The 22,716-nt window shown below is 44.7% G+C and overlaps 1 protein-coding gene across 9 annotated transcripts in view; it reads left to right on the forward strand.

The window, feature by feature from the left end:
• Positions 1 to 22,459, forward strand: part of LOC135904556 (selenocysteine lyase-like) — a 138,775-nt gene extending 116,316 nt beyond the window's left edge. For all 9 annotated transcript variants that reach the window (XM_065435411.2, XM_065435409.2, XM_065435412.2 and 6 more), the window contains 4 exons: positions 1,063 to 1,099; positions 1,178 to 1,261; positions 1,771 to 1,931; positions 15,886 to 22,459. In XM_065435411.2, the coding sequence (XP_065291483.1) occupies positions 1,063 to 1,099; positions 1,178 to 1,261; positions 1,771 to 1,931; positions 15,886 to 16,048 (445 nt within the window). In that variant the 3' untranslated portion in view covers positions 16,049 to 22,459. The remainder of the gene's footprint in view (positions 1 to 1,062; positions 1,100 to 1,177; positions 1,262 to 1,770; positions 1,932 to 15,885) is intronic.
• The last annotated feature ends 257 nt before the right edge of the window (positions 22,460 to 22,716 follow it).

Consider the following 22,716-nt stretch of genomic DNA (forward strand, 5'->3'; position numbering starts at 1 on the left):
GGTGGCACTTGGAGTTGTGGCATTGGAAGCTACCTGCCTCGCACCCGTTCGAGTGCGCTGGCCACGGTAATGCAGCCGGGGGCTGTCGCCTGCCTCATCTGATGACCAGTGCCGTCATCGTGTCTTGGCTCGCCTCCCACAAGAGCTTGTGCCTTAACTAGCCTCCCACGAGGGTGATCGTGCCTTGGCTTGCCTCTAATGAGAATTGGCGTGACAGTTCTACCGCCGATTGTCACCATCGGAACTGAACCTTTGAGACGTTTTCACTTCTTTCTTGAATGCTGCGCTTAGGACTTAATGTAGATATGTGTTTGTTTTAGTAACTTTCGTTCTGTACTCTGTGTTTATACTGCGTGTTTTGTTTTAATTCTAACATCTTTGATAAATGTTGCTTTACGTCTGTGCGTGCGTCTCTGACGTTCATTACCGCTTGACTGCACAGGCATACGTAACGAACTACTGTTACACAAGGATTTCGAATTTCACTACCTTTCAGCTCGGACACCTAGCAGCCAGATTTCATCATTATGACTGATAATGCGCCATCGGGGCATTATAGTAAGTGGGTTATTTCACCATGGAAAACAGAAAAGTTGATGGTGTAGCAGCTTCTCATTGTTATAACCAATATATTGTTAAAACTGGTATCATGATGAGTGGGTTCGACTGTATGTGGTAAGTGAAGGGCATTGATGAGTTGATAAGATTTTTATGTATGAGAGCTAGGTAGCTTATCAGGATGAGAAAAAGAGAAAATGTTGCATGTCTTGGCCAATACTTTGCATTTCTTTGCTTATTAACATTAGACGTGAAAAAAATCTAGAGGGCAGGGAACTTCAATTTGTGCTGACATTTTTAATTCACTACTTGTAGATTTGTGTTGGCATGAAGCGGTGTTTTTATGCAGTGGAGAATGTGTGTACTATGTAAACTTAGGACATCTTATGCTTTTTCAAAACTACAGAAATGTTAATCAAGGGTGGAGAATGCAGGCACACTGTGCTTAAGTTTTGGGCTGTCGTATCATGCAATATATTGATTTTGCATTGCTTTGTTTCACAGGACGCCCAACACTTGCATGATTGCTGGAGTTGGAACAGTAAGCAGTTCTGGACTATAAAAATTGCATGACATTTGCTTGTAGCATATCCCTCAATGACCTGCCTGTTATTTTCAGGCAGCAAAGCTAGTAGTCAAGAACCTGGACATGTATCATCGGCTTATGAAAGATTCAAGAGACTATTTGGAGGAAAAGCTGAAGGTAAGTATTTGCCATGGTGGTTTTTGATCTCTTCCATTCAGCGTGAACCAGCATCTACTAAGAGACTACTTTAGTTAGGTGGCGTACCATTAAAGTACAAAATCCAGGTGACACCTTGTTGCTACCCTATGTTGCTACATTGTTGCTGTTAGATCTCCAGCACTTTTCAGTTTTTGTTCAATCGCAGCATTTGTAGCGGCCCATGAAATCCTTGAAAGCATTCAAGTGATAAAACATTCATCGGTTTGTTAACAATAATTCTGTTCACACACTTACTCATTGCACATCCATGCTCATCACTGTCACTGAGCCTTCTCAGAGCATTTTACGACTAGCTTCGAGGAGGGTGCTTGTCTTGCCAATCCTGTGACTGCTGCACAATTTGCTCAGACCTGTGTGTTTTTTTGCTTAAGAACTGCTGCAAATTTTGGAATAACTTGTGCTCTGTGTTTCTAGGCTATGCACAGCAAACGTAATTGCCATTAACACTGAATTTTTTTTGTTCTCAGGAGGTGTTCGGGCCCTTGGTGTCTTTCAACCATAGAAAAGGAACCCAGGCCCTACCAAACACCTGCAGTGTATCATTTGCTGGAATGAAGGGTCCTGAAATTTTGGCCAAGGCAAAGTATGTTCTAGCGAGCACAGGGGCTGCATGTCACCACACTGCAACGTGAGTGATCATAGATGCACTGAACATTTTGTAGTACTTGTTTTCAAATTGCATTAAAATGCTAAAGTTTCTTTTCATTCAACCTTGTTCTAAAGTCGTGAAAGGCTCCTATGCTTTTTAAGCAGCTGTCAGTTCACACTTTACATGTTCTACCAAGGTTGCTATGTATGCAGAGAATGTACTTGACCATTTGAGATGAACACACCCGCTGTGTTTCACTTGTGTATATTTTATGCTGCCTTCCTTGCGTGCGCTTGCTTTCTTTTCCTTTTTTTTTGTTGTCTTGACGCCCCAATGAACAAGTCTACTCTAATTCCTGGGTCAGAAATTTGGCAGGTATCAGAGCCAGGATCAATGCAGTTTGCAATTTGCTATGCTGTTGAGTACGAAATTCGCTTTCGTGTCTTAAATCAACTCTAAGGTTTTATAATAAAGTGTGATGGAAGCAGTGAGCATTATGCTCTTGCTTAAACTGAACAGTTTATCTTTAATAGAAATAAGGCCACCAGCTCATAGTGTAACATTAATCTCTTGAAAAATATTTTTGTGCTCGTCTGCCATGTATTAGCGATTGTATGCCAGAGGAGGCAGGGCAGACTGTGAGGCGTCTAATTAAGGAATTGTATCCACGTGACAACATGCCTGGTCAACTGCATAGGAAAATTACTTGTTCTCCAGCCATGCTATCACTATCTCATGAAGCACAATTTACTCAACTTGTCAAGAAGTGGCCAAGCAACTAGCACTTACTTCATTAATAAGCACTGACTTCATTAATAACAGCACGATTGAGTCTTCCACTTCCTACAAATATTTTGGCCTTCATTTCCAGTCTGACCTAACATGGCATCACCATTTTAATTTAACCCTGGCAGCTGCTATCCGCACTCTTGGAATACTTAGATGAACCCTCAAGCAAGCGCCACCACTCGTATGAAAGCAGGCATATATCACAATCATTCGCCCAAAAATTGAATATGCTGCGGCAATTTGCGATCCCCATCAGGTATACCTAGCTTCTAACCTTGAAGCCCTGCAGAACCGTGCTGCTCGATTTTTTTCAGCTTATTCAACATTCACCAGCATTACATCATTAAAGAAACGTGCCGATTTGCAATCCTTGAGCCTTCGTTGCAAACTTTCTCGCTTATCACTATTTCATAAAGTTTTCTACCACTCCTCACTTCGTGATAATTTTTTGTCACGGCCGATTATCTTCCCTTGCCGCGATCATCCTAACAAAGTGGAACGCATTTTGTGTCGGTCATCAACTTTCGCTCAATCCTTCATACCACACACTATCATCGATTGGAACGATTTACCCTCATACATAGCCATGGAAACTGACATAACCAAATTTAAGGAAATAATTTGCACTACTGTGACGTGCTGTTAAAAATGTTGTGTTTTCTTCTGAAGTGTGTTTCCTTGATATTTCCGATGCTTTGTGAGTTGTTGCTTGCTCCTCACATTTTTATGTACATTGTTTTTCTTTGGTTCAATTTCATATGTGATAACTGCACTGCCTTGTTGAGCGGTAAAAATTTCTTGTATATGCTTTTCTTTTTATGTATGCTGTACCTGAATGTACACTTGTGCTGTTTCTTGTAGCCCCCCCCTCCCCCCCTATTTAATAACCTCCTTCGAGGGCCTTTAGGGGTATTGTAAATGAAATAAAATAAACATATATCATAGGTGCTGTATATCCCTTCTATCTTGAACTGCTGCAATTTTTCGGTGGTGTGATGTTACAAATCGGTTTATAATGCAGTTCAGTATAGTAATTATGCCTGATATCACATTTGCTTAAGCTGTGGAGCTGGTAGCGTATAACTATAATATACTATAAGTATTTCAGAAAATATATTTCCCTCCTGCAAAATGTGTAATATCTAGCTATCATTGTGCATCGCAATGTCCTCAATGCATCATTTGTATACCGTGACACTGTATAAATTCAACTTCCCATTCTGGCCGGTCTGTTAAGACATCGGGAAATGGTCTTACTGCATTCTAGGGCAGATGTCCTTGACCCAATTCTTTACCAAGGTAGTTGGCAACGAAACGTGGCCCAAATATTACCACCATATGGCTGGTTGAGGAAATTGGTGTCCACATGCTTCCCATTGTTTTGCCAATTGTTGCCCATCAGCCAATTTCACTTTGGATTTTTTTAATGAGTGAATTCGGTCTCTCTACTTTTATTTCAACATGTAGGGTGTTAAGCAGAGTGCATGCACGGTGTAGACAACACAGTTTCTTTTTTCTTCATTGTGTTGAGATGTGGTACATTGTTCAGTCTATTTCTAGCAAACCCATGTAGCGCCAAAAAGAACAAATAGCATAGTTATAAAGAGGCCAGAGCCTGACCTGGGCCTAAAGTTATTGAATCACTCAAGTGCTCTCCTAGGTGATAGAAAAGACATTTAACAAATCTTCTTCCAGCAGTTTCTACTGGGAAGTCCTTATGGATTTGTGGTATTATATTTGATTGGCTAGAAGTTTGAAAAGCTGCAGACCAAGCTTCGTTTATTGTCAGTAGTATCAGTGGCCTAGTTTTGATATTGCTAAATAGCAACTGATCTTTTGGAACAATTTATGCATGATGGCTCCTAGACATTAAATGTAGAAAGAAAGGTTTGAAGGGTTCACACTGTTCTGATGAAGGGGGTCGGGCAAGGGCAGAAGGCCATGTCTAAATATGCTGGCATCTGTCAAACGGGCGGGAGTAGTGGGGGGAGGCTTTCATGCACCTGCGCTTCCAGATATTCGGCATTTCCTTTTTTTAATTGGTGGACTTTTTAGTATTTATTCCTTTGTCAACATCACTCTAGCTCTGTTTTAATGAGGTTTATTAACTTTGTATGTAAATAAACCAATAACCTTAAAGGAGTTCTGACATGATCGTTTCAGCTCTTCACTTTCTGCATTACATAAAAGTCTCGGACCTCTGAACACAAGAAAAAATATCGGCAAGCTTCAGAACCTCCTAGACAGTTTACTGTAATAGCTCTTCTACAGGCAGTTTAGCTTTTTTCTTTTTTCCTGGGAGGTTACTGTGTTGAGGAGGGCATTGAAATGTTTGGCAATAGCTCCACCTCATTCGGCCACCTTCTGTGCTGCTACATCGGGCCTCACAATTAGTAGCAGCATTGTAGGTGACCGAGTGATTCGGGGTTATTGTCAAAATGCCGCGATGTCCTTGACATAGTAACCTCCCAGAAATGCTGCGTGCCATGACGAGTCATCCATGGTGTCCACCATTACTATGAAGGCCATAATTACCACGGTGCCACCAAGCGCAGTGAGCAGTAAAAGAACAAAACAGCATGCACGAAGGAAATACATCATGCAGAGTTCCATTCCCCTTCGCCAGTTTTCACGGTGCTAGTGTACCTGCCCCAACGAGTGGTCGCGGCTTGAAATCTGCTGTCAACCTCTCATTACAACATGCAACTCACGCTGCACGCTGCGACTGGAGTTCACCATTACTTGTACTCTCTGCGGAGTTTGTCATACACAGAGGGTGCTCAAGATTGCTGTTTATGAGCATCAGGTAAATGCAAGTTCTAGCCAATCTCTGTTTTGTGCTGGTGAGAGATGAGGCCATTGCCATCCAGTATGAACAATGGGCAGACACCAATGTGCACTGTGGAATTCATCGTGTGCAAAAGGCACAGAATATGAATGTAGAGAGCTAGTGTGCACAGAATACTTGGACGAGGTCTTCAAATTCTGTGCTTGTAGACTTCTCATCCACAAGATCTATACAAGCACATGTGAAACTAAGACTGCTGCTGCATTACAGATGCAGGCTTAGCAGATGATGACAGTTTGTGTCTGTATTCATATTTTTGCGGCCCTGTGTAGCGTGACAGCAGCTTTTCGGACAAGCTGACGCCGCGACATGGTGTCCATAGGAGGACTTCGGAGCCAGGAGGAAACTGAACGTCCTGGTGTCGGCTGTCGTATCGCATCTTCTGCACAGCCTGAGACTCAATGAGCGGCAGCCGGCAATCTGGCGTGCCATGCGAGCCCGGGCGAGGACGTCTTGAGGATATTGAGTGGAGGTGCTTGTCGAGGAAAGAAGCAGTGTGTCAAAGGGCAAAGAAGGGTAGCGGCTGAACAGAAGGTAAAAGGGTTTTCTGAAAAGCCTGTGCTCTCGTGACGGGACGAATTATTGGCGAAGGTCACGAAAGGTATGTGCTGTCGCAATCACTGTGGTCGTCAGAAACGTACATAGACAGATTTCTGTCAACGTGGGATTGAGCCACTCCATCAGTTCGTTTATCTGTGGGTGGTAGGTGGTGGAAAGCTTGTGCTCGGCAGAACAGGAGCGAAGTAGGTTTTCAACTACTCGCGACAAGAAGGTGCGGTCGCGATCAGTGAGGAGCTGCCGGGTTATGCCGTGTTGGAGGATGACGTCATGTAAAACGAAGTCTGCCACCTCAGTTGCACAGATTGTGTGCAAAGCTCGCGTGATCGCATACCGGGTCGCGTAATCAGCCGCGACGATGACCCACTTATTGCCAAATTTCGACGCCGGAAAAAGGCAGAGAAGACCGAGACCAACGTAGAAGAATGGCTCTGAGGGCACATCGATGAGGTGAAGGCGTCCAGCGGGCAGTACAGCAGGTTTTTTGCGGCACTGACAGAGCGCACAGGCTGCAGTGTAGCAGTGCACAGAGTGGTACAGGCCCGGCCAGTAGAAGTGGCGCTGTAGTATGGTGGCTAGAGCTGTAGGCCATCATAAGTACGCGAAATGCCAAGGTGGCCTGCAGTAGGGGCGGCATGCAACGGCTCGATGACTGATGTCCGGAAATGGCGCGGTACGAGTAAAAATTATTCTCCTTCAGGGCGTTAGCTGCGACGGTAGAAAATATTGTCGAGGAGCACGAACATGCGCAGTGTGGGCTCCGAGTGTCCAGAATTGAGATGATTGATGAGAACACGTAAGCAGTCATCACACTGTTGTTCAGTGAGGATGTTGTGCCGATCAGAAATGGCCAGGACGCAAGAGTCAGTGTCATATGGGCATCATACTCGGGGCGGTCGGCAGGATGACGGGAGAGGCAGTCAGCGTCTATGTGCAAACGGCCTGGCTTGTGTAAAACAGCACTTGGAGCTGTAGCGCCCATTTACCCAATCGTCCAGTGAGGTCTTTAAGTGAGGAGAGACAGCACAAGGCGTAGTGATCGGTAACCACGAAAAACCTGCGGCCATACAAGTAGAGGTGGAATTTGGCAACTGCCCAAACTAACGCCAGCCAGTAATTGAAAAATTCCTCTCGGCGAGTGACAGAAGGTGGCTGGTGTATGCAATAACGTGCTCTGCGTTACGCTGCCATTGAACAACTGCAGCCCCAGTTCCATGGCCACTGGCATTCGTGTGAAGTTCAGTGGCGACAGGTGGATTATAATGAGCCAGCAATGGGGGAACCATGAGCAAGCGTAAAAAGGCGGAGAAGGCTTTGGTTTGAGCAAGGCCCCATGTGAAAGCAACGTCCTTAAGTAGGTCAGTGAGTGGGTAAGCGGTGTCAATAAAATTATTAACGAAACAATGGAAATATGAGCATAACCCAACAAAGCTTCTTACGTCTGCAGCGTAAGATGGAACAGGAAAGTTCTTGACAGTGCGAATCTTGTCAGGGTCGGGTTGAACACCAGCGCCACTTACGAGATGGCAAGAAAGGTAATTTGACGTCGAAAGTGGCACTTGGATGAATTGAATTGCAGGCCGGCACGTCAGAAAACAGCTAGAATAGCCGATAGACGCTTTAGATGACTTGTGAAAGCAGGTGAAAACACTGACATCATCTCGATAACAAAGACATGTGGGCCATTTATAGCCACGAAGTAAGGAGTCCGTCAATTTTTCAAAGGTTGCCGAGGCATTACCGAAGCAGAACGGCACAACCTTGTATTGGTAGAGGCTGTCAAGTTTTACGAAGGCAGTTTTCTCACAGCCCATGTCATCTACTGAGATTTACCAATAGCCTGATCGGAGGTCTAACGAAGATAAGTACATGGCTCCATGCAAGCAGTCCAAGGCATCATCGATACGCGGCAATTGGGATAGAAATCCTTGCGTGTGATTTTGTTGAGGTTTGTGTAATCCACAAAAAAGTGCCAACTGCCATCCTTGAGAACGACAACAGGGCACGCCCTCGAACTGCAAGATGGCTCGATAATGCCTGTAGTCAACATCGCCTCGACTTCTCGTTATATAACTTGTCGTTCAGCATGTAGAACTCGGTACGGCCTGTAGCATGTCAGATTGGCGTCTCTGGTGTAAATACACCAATGGGTGACCACCGATGTCTGGGGTGGCTGTCGAAGTAAAAAATATTTCAGGGAAGTTTCCAAGAGACGGCGGAAGATTGTGACTGAAGAAGATCAGGTGCAATCTTCTTGCTAAGTTTGTCTGTGAAAGTCGGTGAATCGGAGATTCCTGTAGAGGGCAATGGAATGTTGGCATCAAGAGCCGGTATCTCGCAGTCGTTCACGGGTCAGATGTCGCCCAAAGATATGCCTCTGGGAAGAATTTGACTTAAGCAGTTAAAATTAAGGAGAGGGAGTGAAGTCTGATTGCCTGTAACAGTGAGCACGGTATGTGGAACGGCCAAATTTCTTTCAAGCAGTATGTCAGCGGTGGGACATACATAGTACGTAGACGTTGTCAGGAACGGATGGGAACGGCTGTAGAGTGACGTACATAGTGGCTTGAGGCGACAGGCAGATGTCTTTGGGAGAGCATAACCGTGGTTGTGTGACTGGTGGACTATAGCAGCCATTGGACAGTTCAAGGTGAATGACACTAGACGTGCAGTCAGAGAGAGCTGAATGGAACGATAAAAAAATGGCTGTGGCTTAGGTAAGGTTAAGCCCAGGATGCGAAGCATACTAGCCTTTATTTTAGTTGTTGAACCACTGTTTAGCCTGGTGAACTGCTGTTGCTTGGCTATATTTGGTTCGGCTAGACGAAGAAACAACTCATGCATTACTTCTTCGCCTTCAAGAGTGGAACGCGACAGCGTTCCCGTCGACCCGCCAAGGGGTGTAAGACAATGGGCTACAGGGCAGCGACTACGCGCCCCGCATTGGACGCGGTGAGCGTCGAGCAAAGCAGCGTTCGGCGCGGCAACGAAATGTGCGCCTGAGCAAGAGACGCACGCCTTAGAAACAGCGCGTTTCTAAGGCAACACCGCATTCACTAGAGGCGCTTTTGTACCGCTTTGAAGCGTTGTACTCGTGGCTCAGTGGTAGCGTCTCCGTCCCACACTCCGGAGACCCTGGTTCGATTCCCACCCAGCCCGTCTTGCAAGAGTTGAGCCAAAGCCACTTCTCCTCTGTCGTGACGTCACGGTGTCACGTGATTTCATGGTCACCGCCGCGCCTGAGGAGCTGGGTTGAGCCCTCGTAATATGCTTCGCATAAAATGTAAGCCAAATATAATGTAAGGGCATTGTTCCAAAATGGCAAAAAGTTGTTAGGTGCCCCACGAAGCCAATGCAAGTGGTGCACATACCAAACACAATAGGTATACCTCAGACAACGACAAAGACAACAGACAAGCTGCACTCGTCCCGTCGTTTAACGCTGTTTTTATTGCTCGTAACCATGAACCAACCAGCCCAAATGCGTACTCTTTTGCAGGTATACCTCCGTCGGCGACGCGGAGGGTGCGTGATGCAACAGGTGTGAGAACATTCCTCACACGTTGCAATTAGGCACTCATCACGGATACGTGCGCGGCAGTGTCAATGAGTGCTGGGACACTGGCATCATCACCTAAAACGTCCATCAAGTTCTGTTTGGTCGGAAAAGTGATCAAAGGGTCTTGCGTTCGAATTGTCAATGTAGTGTCTCCTCCGGGAGCTTGGTTAACGGCTCTTGGCGGCGAAAAAATCGCGAAAAAATCGTTTTTTTGAAAACGAAATTTTCGATATCTACAGCTAATATTCCTTTAATTCACCAAGTTTCGAATCCCGGGGAAGAGTATTTCGTCGGCAATATCAATTTATAACATCACTGTGAGCTGAATTCCGCGCAAAAACAGCCCTTTTTATCGCGGCGCGTAGCTCTTTTTCTACGCGCGCGATCGCAGCCATCTTGGTCTCGTTGGAAAGAGGAGCCTTCTTTCTTTAATTTCCCGCCAAAAGTGACTCCGTTGGTACGCCAGTGACGTTGAAATCTGGGGAGAAAAAAAGCCCGAACGCGTGATCCGATTCCTTGACTAGCGCACGTGACCAAAAACGCGTGCTGTGGTTGGCTGCGCGAGGTTCCCATCGTTTGCTCCACTCCGCAGGCGACGCGACTGCGCACATGCCCAACGATGTCCGATCCACAGGGAAAGTTCGCCACGAGGCACAAGTTCGGCAAAAAGAAGAAGCGATCAGCTTATAACTTTCAAAAGCGCTCCATTCCTCCTGAAAGCATCGAGAGTAGCTCGCCGCCAACCGCAAATGATACCGAAACCACGGACGATGCCGAAGTAGGCCTAGCCAGCTCACAAATGAGTGAAATCGTTACGGACAGCAGCTGCGTTCGGCGTGACACTGCAATGTTGCAGCGTGCGGATTTGTTGCAGAGGGAAATGAATGCTCGAAAAAATTGGAGGACGCTTAAGCTTCGCCTTCAAGAGTGGAACGCGATAGCGTTCCCGTCGACCCGCCAAGGGGTGTAAGACAATGGGCTACAGGGCAGCCATCACTTACGAGGCGCCCCGCATCGGACGCGGTGAGCGTCGAGCCATATGGTCGAGCAACGCAGCGTTCGGCGCAGCAACGAAACGTGCGCCTGAGCAAGCGGAACGAACCAAAGAACTCGGTATCTCGGAGGGGGAAATGATGCACGCCAGCCAAACGTCGTGATCGGCACGGGCAGAGAGATACAGATAGTGATCTAAAGAAAGGAAGGACGCTTGATTCTGCAGAGGGAGCAAGGCGAAGCGCTCTCAGGGGAGAGAGAGTCCGGGCCGCACAGCTCCAATGCGCGCGTGGCGCGCCATCTGTCGGGGCAGCTCCGTACATGGAGAGGAGGGGGTCTTCTGTGTTTTCCGCAAGATGGCTCTGCGTGTGCGGAAAGCGCAGAAGAAATGCAGCGGAAACGCACTTCGCTACTCGTGTAATTGCGACTTCTGTAAGTTACATGTTCATAATTACCGATATACACCGCAGTATAACTTTCCACGGCTCGTTTCGAAGGCAACACCGCATTCACTAGAGGCGCGTTTGCACCGCTTGGAAGCATCGAATTCGTGGCTGAGTGGTAGCGTCTCCGTCTCACACTCCGGAGACCCTGGTTCGATTCCCACCCAGCCCACCTTGGAAGTTGCTTTTTATTTATGAAGTGTCTGCCGTGATTTATCGCTCACGGCCAACGCCGCGGACGCCGACGCCGATGACACCGGCTTTTCTGCGACACGAGCTCCTTAACGCTATCGCGTTAAAAACTTCGAATTCTTGCGTCAACGCCAGCAACAAAGCGGGTGTTGGATTTGCTCACTCGCGCCGACGGCGTTGCAGCCGCGCCAGTCGACGCCGAGGCAGGCTTCGCTTTCCTCAGTAGGACTTCGTGAACGGACTGATGTCGTCAAGTGCAAGGTGTGCGGCGGCAGTGCCGCAGCAGGCTTAATCTGGCCTCGCCATAAAGATCGTTATCACGTGCGCGTGTTGCGGCGATATCGCGTCGGCATGGAGCTCGACCCGCGTGAACGGTGAACGGCGCTAAACGATGTTTTTGCCGCATTTTGGGTGGCCGTGGTCAGAGCGACTACATTCCTGGTGGCTTTTAGCCACTTTCACTGCAAAATAAGGCAAAATTATTTCTGTACTTTTGATTAAAAGTGAATGTATTCCTTTTCCCTAGTTTTCTCAAAACACAGACTTTTCACTTGTACACAATGTAGGGTCGGATTTTGGAATTTATGCTTTAAAAATTTTCAATTCTGCTTTAGATCAGACAGTATGGTAGCCACAATTCGAACAGTAAAGATTGAATTGCTATAAAATTACGAATATTTGATATATCAAAATAGTATTCCTACCATTACGTTCCTTATGTTTTGTAGTACCCAGACATGTGTCAATACGAATTTCGTAGCGCATTTCTTCCCCTATTGTGTCGGCAAATTATGAACAATGAATTTCATTTATCGTCAGAACTAATGGCCTATTGGAAAAATAATTACATATTTGAAATCAGCACAAAAGTCTTAGCAAGAATGGAAGGTTTCATGAATATTGATGGAAAACATCATGAACATTATTTGAATTACAGTGTCCCCCCTTAAAGAAACAAAAGTTTCATTTTTGCCGGGTTGGACCCCTGTATCATCCTTGATCAATTTAGTATTCAAGCATTTGCCGTAATCACCATGAACATGTCCTGAAATGTTTTTTCTCGTTTTCTCAAAACGACATTTTTGATGGTAGTGTAGCTTTGGAGTGACGATATCTCTGGTTCTACTCATCTTATTGCAATAATTATTTTTTCGTCAGAAAGGTGAACAAATTGGGAGTGCAGTAGGCTAAAATGTAAACAAATATCATTACAGAAATTTTGAAAAAGTAATTTCTCCAGGGTTTCACTAATGCCTTCTGCTTACAAAAGTTTGACATGCTGTAACTTCGGCATAAATCAGTTTAGAACATTCATTCTTGTAGCACTGCAACCTCTGATCATTCAACATCATTTTGAAGTGCCAGTCTCCTTCATTAACAGCCAGCATTGTAGAGAGAACTTGCCTCTAAATTAGTCCTTACAAAAAAACATGAATTGCTTATATTTTGAAAAGTACTTGTTGCATGGGAAAACCAATTGAATATTTGAAATCAGCATGTCAAAATACATAAGTGATGGAAGTTTTATCAAATTGTGGCCACAAATAAAAAATGAAAATTTAAGTGGGGTGTCCCCCCTTAAAACACGTTGGTGGGCTTACCCTAGTGACGTTATATCGATGCTCTTTTAATCCCTCATTGATGCATCTGCTGGTTTGACCAACATACGTTCTTCCGCATGAAAGTGGAATGGCATAGACAACGTTATGAGTGCAGGTTACAAATTGTTTGCGATGTTGAGTAGAACATGCGTGCCTTTTGTTATTCTCTGTATTAGCTTGTTTGCATAGCTTCTGTAGATGCTCAGGCGCAGAGAATCCCACGTCCACCCCCGATTTCGACACTTTTCGTCTGAGATTATGTGAAATGCAATGAATTTATGGTACCACGGCAACTTTCTTTGCTCTAGCATTGGCACTGCTTCCATTTGATGTGTTTTTGCACTTCCTGCTTAAGCCCTCCGCGACAGAGGTGGGCGTACTCATCGGGTAACCAGAATCTGTCAGGCGCTTGGCCTGATCTCTGAAACTGGCTTCCACTTTGTGGTCACATGACTTCGTGAGAGAATTGTTGAAACACGATGTTACTACTGCGTGTTTACAAGTTGTGAATGAGCGGAATGCAATGGTAGGACTGGCTTATTGCCCCTCAGCTGATAGCTCCAGCAGGTCACTTGTGGAGAAAAGTACAATCCCAAGTCTGAAAACCTTATGAAATTGCCTATGGGCACTTCATGTGTCAATGACAAAGGGGACAACACTTCAGTGAACGAGGTTACGGTTTTTGAAACCAGCGAGTCAAAATTGTCTGATTCGGTATTCAAAATGATTAGAAAATCGTCAACGAATCTGAAAACTTTCACGACGTCAGTGTCATCTTTAAGGCGTTCATGAAGAACCTGGCCATGGTTAGCTATAGATATAAGTCACTTAAGCAAGGAGCAGTGCATGACCCAATGCATATGCCATCTTTTCGTTTAACAACATTTCCTTCCAAAGTCGCGTAAGTCGAGTTAACATAAAAATGAAGAAGTTCTAAAAATCTGTCACAAGTCAAACCACAAGCGTTTTGAAATAGAACCTCCCAAACTTGTCAGTGCAGTCAGTTACACATTTCATCATGTCATTCTGTGGGAGAGAATAGTACAGGTCCTTTAAGTCAATAGAAAAAGCGATAAGGTTCTTGTCTTGACAGTCTTTAAAGAATTCCACCACTTGTTCAGACTTAGTTACCAAAAATGGGTTGTCGATTGGCAAAAGCTTGAAGTCCTTTGTAAGAACTTCGTTACATGTTTCTGCAAGGTATCATTCTCTGACACTCACTCGGAGGGGACATTCCGGCTTCTGCGTTTTTGCTGAGAAAAACAATTCGAGGTCCCCCTTTGTGCTTTTTTCGATAGACCAGGACAAGCCATCTAGTTTGAAGCTTTTGCATAGCTTCTTTGCTTCGTCACTTAGTCTTCAGGAGGCGGGCGTTGGGGCTGCGTCATGGACGGTGGGCAACAAACCTTGATAGGGACGATAGTCGACGAGCTTGTGGTGAACGGTACTGATGATGTCGAATTGATGTCGAGGGACTGTTCCAAGGAGCACAAGCGCCATTGTTTGGCCGTTGCGGTGCCAAGGGAGGCTGGTAAGGACGTTCGCTCTGTTCGGGGCAATAATAACTTGTGAATGGCGGCCGCAGAGGGGAGGAGACAGTACGGTTGTTACAGTGGTAAGCAATGTGACCGATACACCGGTACGCAAAACAGATTGGCCGATCATCTGCGGTTTGCCACTTTGCTGGATTTCGGTAGCGTGCAGGATTTCACGGACCAGTGGATAGACCTGGAGCATGAGAGTGCTGGGAAGCGGCAATGGCACATACAGAACAAACTCCAAGATTAGCGTGTTCTTCGCGGACTATGCCTGCACAAATGCTGCTGTAGGCAAGTTGTTCGGATCACTGGGCGGGAAAAAAAGGGCTGCAGGAACCATGGCTTCAAGTTGTCGCCACACTATCTGCGCCAGGTCACCCGATGGTGATGGTGGCTGCACTCCTAGCCTTTCGTCACGAGAGGATGTCGCAGCTTTGTTCGGCAGACATGCGAATGGCGTTGCAATGTGGCGGCTCTTGGCCTGCTCAAAGCGTTGACGCTCTTTTTATGATGTCCTGTACTGTTTCACAATTTTTAAACATGCGCAGGTTGAAAGCATCGTCAGGGATTCCCTTCACTACATGCTCAACCTTGTCCGACTCTGCCATATCGTTGTCTGCCTTACGGCACAGAGCCAGCACGTCCGGAATGTAAGAGACGCATGATTCTCTGGACGTCTGGGCGCGGGTGCTTTCTTTCTTAGTTCTTTCTCAGCGGTGCTCTTCTGGCCGGCAGGATGGCCGGACAAGTTCCTCAGCTTCTGTTTGCACGTGTCCCAGTCGTTAAGCTCTTCCTCCTGGTTGTCATACCACACCTTCGCTGTGCCTTGTCAGTAGAAGACCAAGTTAGCTAACATAATCATTGGATCCCATTTGTTGTGGGCACTTACACGCTCACATGTGGCGATCCAGTCTTGAACATCAAGGTGATCGGTGCCGCAGAATGTTCCTGGATCCCTTGGCTGAGCCAGCACAACAGTCGAGGTTGTAGGCGTTGATGTGGGCCGCGCCATGTCGTGTCCTGCTTCGTTTGTCATGTTGTCCAGTCCGAGGTGATGACCACTTTGGAGCTCCATTGTTGTTTCTCGTGGGTACCCCACACCTCTCTCCAATTTGTTACCTTGCAGAATTCACATATAAATATGTATTTATACAGTATGCACAAAAGAGACAGCGTTGCATAAACAAGATACCTGTCGAGATCAATTCCACTTCTACACGTCAATTCGTCTTCTGACTGGCACCACTCTTGGTTGCTCCGTAACAATATACGCGCATACATAACACTTGCAAGAGGGTCTGGAAACATTCTTATTGGTGCTTTTAACTGATTTACTCTGTTATTGTTAATGTTTTTTGGTTAAATAGAAAAGCCAGAGAGTTACTGTAGTCCAGATGCAGCTGTGGCATGTCGGAGCCAGAATGTTGCTATTATTGATTGTACTGTTGATGTTATTCATGCTTCTTCACCAGCCCCTCAAGAGTGCTGTTGAATTCTGGAGTCACGGAGGACAATGCTCGTGGAACACTTCGACTGAGCACAGGGAGGAAAACAGCACGTGCTGATGTGGATGCTGCTGTCAGACTGCTTCAAGATGCAGTGTCAGCTATACTGAAGGAACATTCTTCCGGGTAGTTGTACTGTCAGCATATGTTAAAACACGAACAAGTGAACATATGATAAACTGCAACTTCAAATTTGTACGTTTGGCTGCTTTTTGTTGCACAGGTGTAATGTGATGCTAAGTTCAGAAGCAGTAGCATGTCTTTAACATTTGACGCAATTTTACTGAATCATACTTTTAATTCTACATGAGAGGGGTTCTTACTTGTTCCTGTTTTGTTTTATGCTCTAATGCTACCTAACACTTCCTTTCTTTTGATGGTTTGTTGGATGCCTGAAACTTGTTCAGTAGCCTGCTGCAGTGGCTTAGTTACCGTAATTACTCGAACCTAAGCCGACCCCCAATGTCCGAAGCCAGAAAAAAAAAAACTTACCTCAAATGTAGGCCAAACAAAAAAGTGAGGACAGCATTTACAAAATGAAAACGGCATTTATTTAATATGAACATGCCGAGCTCACTCTACGTTATCATCGCTGCTATCTTCGTCGCTATAGCCCAGACCACACGCACGCTTGCGGACGCGCGCTCATGTATGAGCAGACAGTGTGACACGACTCGCACGCATCGAAACGCGGCGCGATCTCGGTAAACAGCTCCTCTCTGTTATCGCGCACTTATCTTCTTTATCGCTGTCATCTTGTTGCGGCACACGCAAAAAGCGTCCCCCGTTGCCCTTCCCAACGACAGACGTTTTTCTCATCGATACTGAAGCCCCGCCCGGCTTGAACGATTGACGATGCCTCTGCGGCTAGCACAACTTTTCCTTTGAAAGCGGCACTATAATGACATCACCTGTTTGGTGTCATTATGATAACACGATAACACCACGCTACGGGCTACGCCTTTACGCCGATAGGTCAAAGTAGCGACGTCGCTCATGTACTTCAGTTGGCTACTGGTGCGGCTAATAACGGCTGTGATACTGACTTTTCTAGATGGTGCTAGCTGTGCACCATATTTATCATTTTATAATACAGCCTGGCGTGTTTTTAAAATCCTTGAATCTAAGCCGACCCTAGAGTTTGGCATATGATCATTAAAAAAACTGTCGGCCTAGATTCGAATAAGTACGTACTATAGTCTTCTGCTGCTGAGTGTAAGCTTGCAGGTTTGATACCCAGTGGTAGCGGCAGTACTATGATGGGGAGTGAATCCAAAAAAATGCTCATGTATTGAGCTTTGGGTGCATATAAAAATAATCTGGAGCCCTTCGCCATCGCATATTTTACGACTCTGCTGCTTTAAAATCTTCAACCAAATAAATAAATAAATAAATAACATTTATTCATGGCAAGAAAAGATGAACTTTTCAATGAACTTTGTTCATAAAGGGAAAACGTCGTGTTCAGGGGTGTTGTGATAGAAGCAGCGGCATGTTTAGACATTTGCAGTAATGCAGCCGTCACATTGACACTATGCGACTACATTTAACAGGTACTGAAAGGAGCTGATTAATGTGAATGCTTTATTAGCACTGAAAAAAGTACAAGTAGCGCTTCATGAGCCACCAGCTCAGGTACCCTTTCTAGCGTTTTTATCAAACCTCAAGAGGCTGCGCTTATCATCAATACACACTAGACAGGCATTTCTGTAAGTGTACAAGAAAAAAAAATTGTTTGGTGTTTTTTAACACATTGTCTCCAAAGTTTGCAATTTGGAATTATTTCTTAATGACTAACCAATGTCGAAGTGCGAGAGTTAGCTATAAATCCTTTGCCAAGTTTGTGCTTCACTGCTGCATTTGTGTTGTCTCGCTTGTATACTACTGTTTCCAATTTGTGCTCCACTCCAGTGCTCACTTTCTGATGCCTTCTTTTTGTACTATTTGAGAACATTGACTTCAAACCGACTAGACCTACTTTATGCTTGCACTCAGGTTCGTGCTATCACAGTGTTAAATTAATATACAGTGATACACAACTGGAGCCCTCTTCTTGACGTGCGTGGCGACTGAACGGCCGCCATTTTCTACCTAGTTGACACTGATTGGTTGTCGAGAGGTAACGTGTTCTTAAATTTGGGCCGGGAAGCAGAAGTTTTACAAAATACAGTTTTGGGTTTTCATCAAGATGACGAAACGTGACGTGGAGCTGCAAATTTTATCGACTAATACTTTTTTTCTGGTCCTTGGCAGCTATATTGCGACGTTAGCACTTCAAAAAAAGAAAGTGAGGGGTAGTGTGCAGAAGCCCGTGCAATGCATCTACAATTTCGCAATTATGTGGTGGCAGTTCAAGATAGCGGCCATGTCAGTTGGCTGATTGGCTGAAGGAATATGCCATGGGGAGCGTCACATGAAGGGCTGTTTCGTAAACGTCAATTTGACATTGCGTGACGTTGCGCTGGGCCGTCATTGCAGACTTTTGCCTCCATAATTTGTGGTGTGACGAGCCGCGCAAATTTTGGTGATGAGCTGCCATATGCAATAGCGTTCGAGAGGCATACGTATCGCTGCATTTTCCCCGTCATTTGGGGCCGTGAAAATCTTTTGTTCATAACGCATGCTCATAGTATTTGGATCGCTGTCAGAATGTGTTGGCATTTGTGTATTTTTGGGTCATCATTTTTTAAAAAACGTGCTTATTTGAAATAATATTGGTTCAATATGACAAGCCTTCTACAACTTTTTGCACTTTTCACTGCTGCGTTTGTATTGTAATCAAGATTAATTGCTTTTCACATCATCAGAGGTTATGACAACAGTAGATTTTTAATTTATAAAGAGAAATGTACGCAAGGTGGCGTCTTGAAGTTTCGTCACGCGGTGCAAGTAAGCAGCAACAAAAGCACCGGCAGTGCCGGTGCTTGTGTCGCGCGAGCGGATACCTGTGGCACGTGCAAATGCGGCGATATTCGGCTGCTTTTCAGCCAGCTGAGTTGGGCTGAGTCACTCGCGTTTCACAAGATGGCGATAACGCAGACTAGGACATGCGCTCATCAACACTGGTAGGTCACGTATATTGTCTCAAGGTAGAAAACAAGCACGTTGGGGGCAATTTACGATGACTCATTTAGTTTTCCAAGGAAACGCATCCTAGCTACTGAAGTAGCCGACGGCTTGTACGCTAGAGACGACGGAAGCGAGAAGCGTTTTGGACAGAATAATCGTGCACTTTTAACTAGTTGCTTTATTTTTACTGAGGAAAACTGTTTTGCTTCATCAAGAACGCTGGGTTCAATGCCTTGATTTCAGTTTCTGAGGCAGAACGTCAAGTTTGCGTCACGTTACGAAAGCAAAACGGGGCCATCAGCGCCATTTTGTACACGTTGCACCTACGTCACACCTTGAAGAAAATGGCAGAATCTCCAGAATAGAGCCACTGAGCACCCTTATCTTCCCATTTGTTTGTAGTTGCTAGACCACACGAGCAGAAAGTGCACGCTTGTGCATTACTCCTGCATTAATCTGATATTGAATGTTTTCATTTTAAGTTTGTTGCTTTAATTGAATGCTGTATACAAAGACTAAAGAGTCCATTTTCCCAAGTTTGTCTGGGCAGCTAGACCATTTCTTCCAGACCTGTCATGGTTAAAAAAAAAGAATGGAAGTCTGTTTTGTTACAGTATGTACCAGAAGCCTTTCACAGGCCGCGAGATGATAACACGTATTCGCGCACTTTTAAGCATAGCTGCCTTAAAGCAGTAGGTGTGAAGTGCTATAAGTCTAGATGCTTGGAAAACCTTGTTTGCAAGAACAAGAATTACTAAGGTGTCCGTGGAGAACCACAAATTCACATGACACTTCTTGTGGCTCTTGGTTGACTTTCCACATACCAAGATTATTGTGCAGTGTCATTTCAATGTATACATGTAATGAATCATATCCTGTTAGTTGCTTTCTTTGATTTTACGTTTTTGCTTCTCGCATTGTTTAGAAGCCTGATGAACATTGTAGTCTTGATTTGTATGCATAATGCATTTATAAGCTATGTTTATGTCATGTGCATTTGCAGTTCGTGTTTATCGAATAAGCTGCTTGTCTTGGAGATATTTTAGAGTGCAGCTCGTAGGCTCCCGTTCCTGCATTAGCATCGGCGTGCCTCGGCATCGTATCTCGTAACCGAGCGAACGAGCTCGGAAAAAGTTAAAAGCGAATGCGAAGTGCAGTGGGAGATGAAAGAAGAAAGCGCAAGAAAGAAACTGTAGGAGGAGGCTACAGTGAAAGTGTGAGGCGCAAAGTGGAGGAGGAGCAGAGGGGAAACAGCTTGCAGTAAGTTGCCGGTATCCGCAGCCGTGTGGGCGATCTCATCTATGCGTCCGAGTGGGAGGCGAGGTGGCGTGAGGTGGGGAGGGCTACGCTTGTCCGTGGTGTCAGCAGCTGAGGTCAGTCCACGGTGCCAGTGTGTGTGACGGAGATCACTGCTCCCACAAGGAGTGATGGTGAACGGCTACAACAAGTAAGGCTCGATGTGACGCTCTGGTTGTCGCCGCTACTGACACTGTTGGCATAATTTCCTGGGGATGAAGGGCCACTCTCGTCGTTAGTGGAACGGGCCGCTCTTGTCGTTGGTAATCGTCGGTGATTTTTTTTTCTGTGAAAATCCAGCTTATTGCATTTATTTTGTGCCTGTGCTTACCAACCACTTTTTTTTCTGGCTTCTCACATGAGCAGCATACATATTTTAGTTTCATTGTTTAGTTGGTTGTGTTTCAACTTTTGTACTTACATTTGCTTAGAACTTTACATTTTCTTGTGGGCAGGGAAATTACGGGGAGTTGCATGTGCAGTACTGTTTATCATTCAGCTCTTTGTTGACTGAAGCTGAGTTCCGGCTTCAGCTTGTCCTTTTCTGATTTGATGCCTGTGACATTTTGTTTGTGTGCACCTAACTGTTAGGTGCTGCAGGTTGCCAGGAGTGTTGGTGTTACTGTATAGTTGTGATTCTTTAGGATATTCCTATCATTGTTTTACATCTTGAGTTTCTGACACAGTTATGCAGTGCCCTTCGTGCCTTTCGAATTACATATTGTTACGGGGATGTTGGGAGGGTAGAAAGAGTGTATTTACAATATATATATATATATATATATATATATATATATATATATATACACACACACACACACACACACACACACACAAAATGAGTCAGAGTAGTTAAGATGGCTGACCACCACCAACAACACGCAGCAGTCAGCGTCCCATGATCATCTTCCTCTCTCTTTCATCCTTCTGTAACATTATTAATCAGGTTGGTCAATAGAAACCTTGGAAAACATTGATAGCACTCTCAAAATTAACTAAATTGAGACGCATAATGTATGCAAGTAGCCCAGAACAAGCAGCCGCTTAGTCGAGAGTACAAGTCCTGTCGCTATGTAGTCACATTTAGATACTCATTTTAAGGTAAAGAGCAGAATGTTTAAAGATATATTGATAATAATTGATGAATATTGATTAGAATATCTTGTTCAAAGGAATGATAAATGCAAAAGTAAGAAGGCTGCCACATTGCTGGTTGAGTGCCTGCTCCTGGACATGAGTTGCAATCACTGGCAGCAAGACAGAAGTTCAGTGACACTGAAAGTGAGGGCTGGCGACCACAGTACCAACTGAAAGTTGCAGAAAGTAGGATGATGACAGTAGCTGCTTCTATGTCTCTTGTGACAGGGGATACCAGTCCAAGCCACCTGTGAATTTGACCATGCATGAAGACTCTTATAGGCAAGGATACACTTCAAATTACCATGTTATCATAATAGAAGTATAACCACCGTCAGACTGCATAACTGCATGGAAAGTTTTGAAAGTGCTTAGTGAGCATGAACAGAAACTTATAAGCGGAACTGGTCTCCTTCAGACAATCAAATTTGAAGCTGCAATGTGGTCTTGTCATTCTTATTTCTACCATAATTTTTTTTAACTGGAAAGCATGGTGCATTAGTATGAAGTTGAACTCAGCATAATGTAAACTTGCATATTTCAATGTTATGTTTAACTCAAAACAGTCTTGAATTTTGTTTGCTCACAGCACTTTCACTCCATTATTATTTTTATTGCTTACCTAATTAATATGTGACCGTATTGTGTTGCTGAAGCACCTGACTGTGGCTCTTTGAGAATATTTGATGACATTGCCATGAAAAGCTTGTTTTGCAGTTATCACTTTGGTGTGCATGTACCTGATATTACCTAGGATTCTCTAGAACTAGACATACACTTTGTATAATGGCATAAGGAATTTTGTTAGAATGTGTCTTATTCATTCAGATGAGACACATGTTATGTTCAGATAATTCATACTTGGGCTAATCAGTCAAGAATTAGCACTCCCAAAGAATTCTAATTAATGAAACAACACTGTTTATGGTTTGCTTGGTCTAGTTGAAATCGAGCCCTGGGAATCTGTTCTAGGAATCATCTTTGCTTATACTGTTATTGTTTTTCACGAAGCAGAAAATAAAGAGTACGGCTTGACTAATTTCGTTGGTAGTGTTTCTCTTCAAAATGTGGGATACCATAGATAGGCATGCACACTTGTATACTGAAGCGCAAACATTGGGTGTTTTTCGTAGCATAACAAAAACATATTATTGCTATAGAAATCGCGAACAGCAGCTGTACAGCACCACTGAGAAAGAGAGCGCATGCATACTGTTACAAAGCTGTTATTCAACCTTGCAAGTTACGGTTCCATTATTGAGGTGGGTCACTGTTCTCAATGTTCTGCAACAGCAG

Source organism: Dermacentor albipictus, chromosome 2 (genome assembly GCF_038994185.2).
Source record: "Dermacentor albipictus isolate Rhodes 1998 colony chromosome 2, USDA_Dalb.pri_finalv2, whole genome shotgun sequence".
NCBI classification, from domain to species: Eukaryota; Metazoa; Arthropoda; class Arachnida; order Ixodida; family Ixodidae; genus Dermacentor; species Dermacentor albipictus.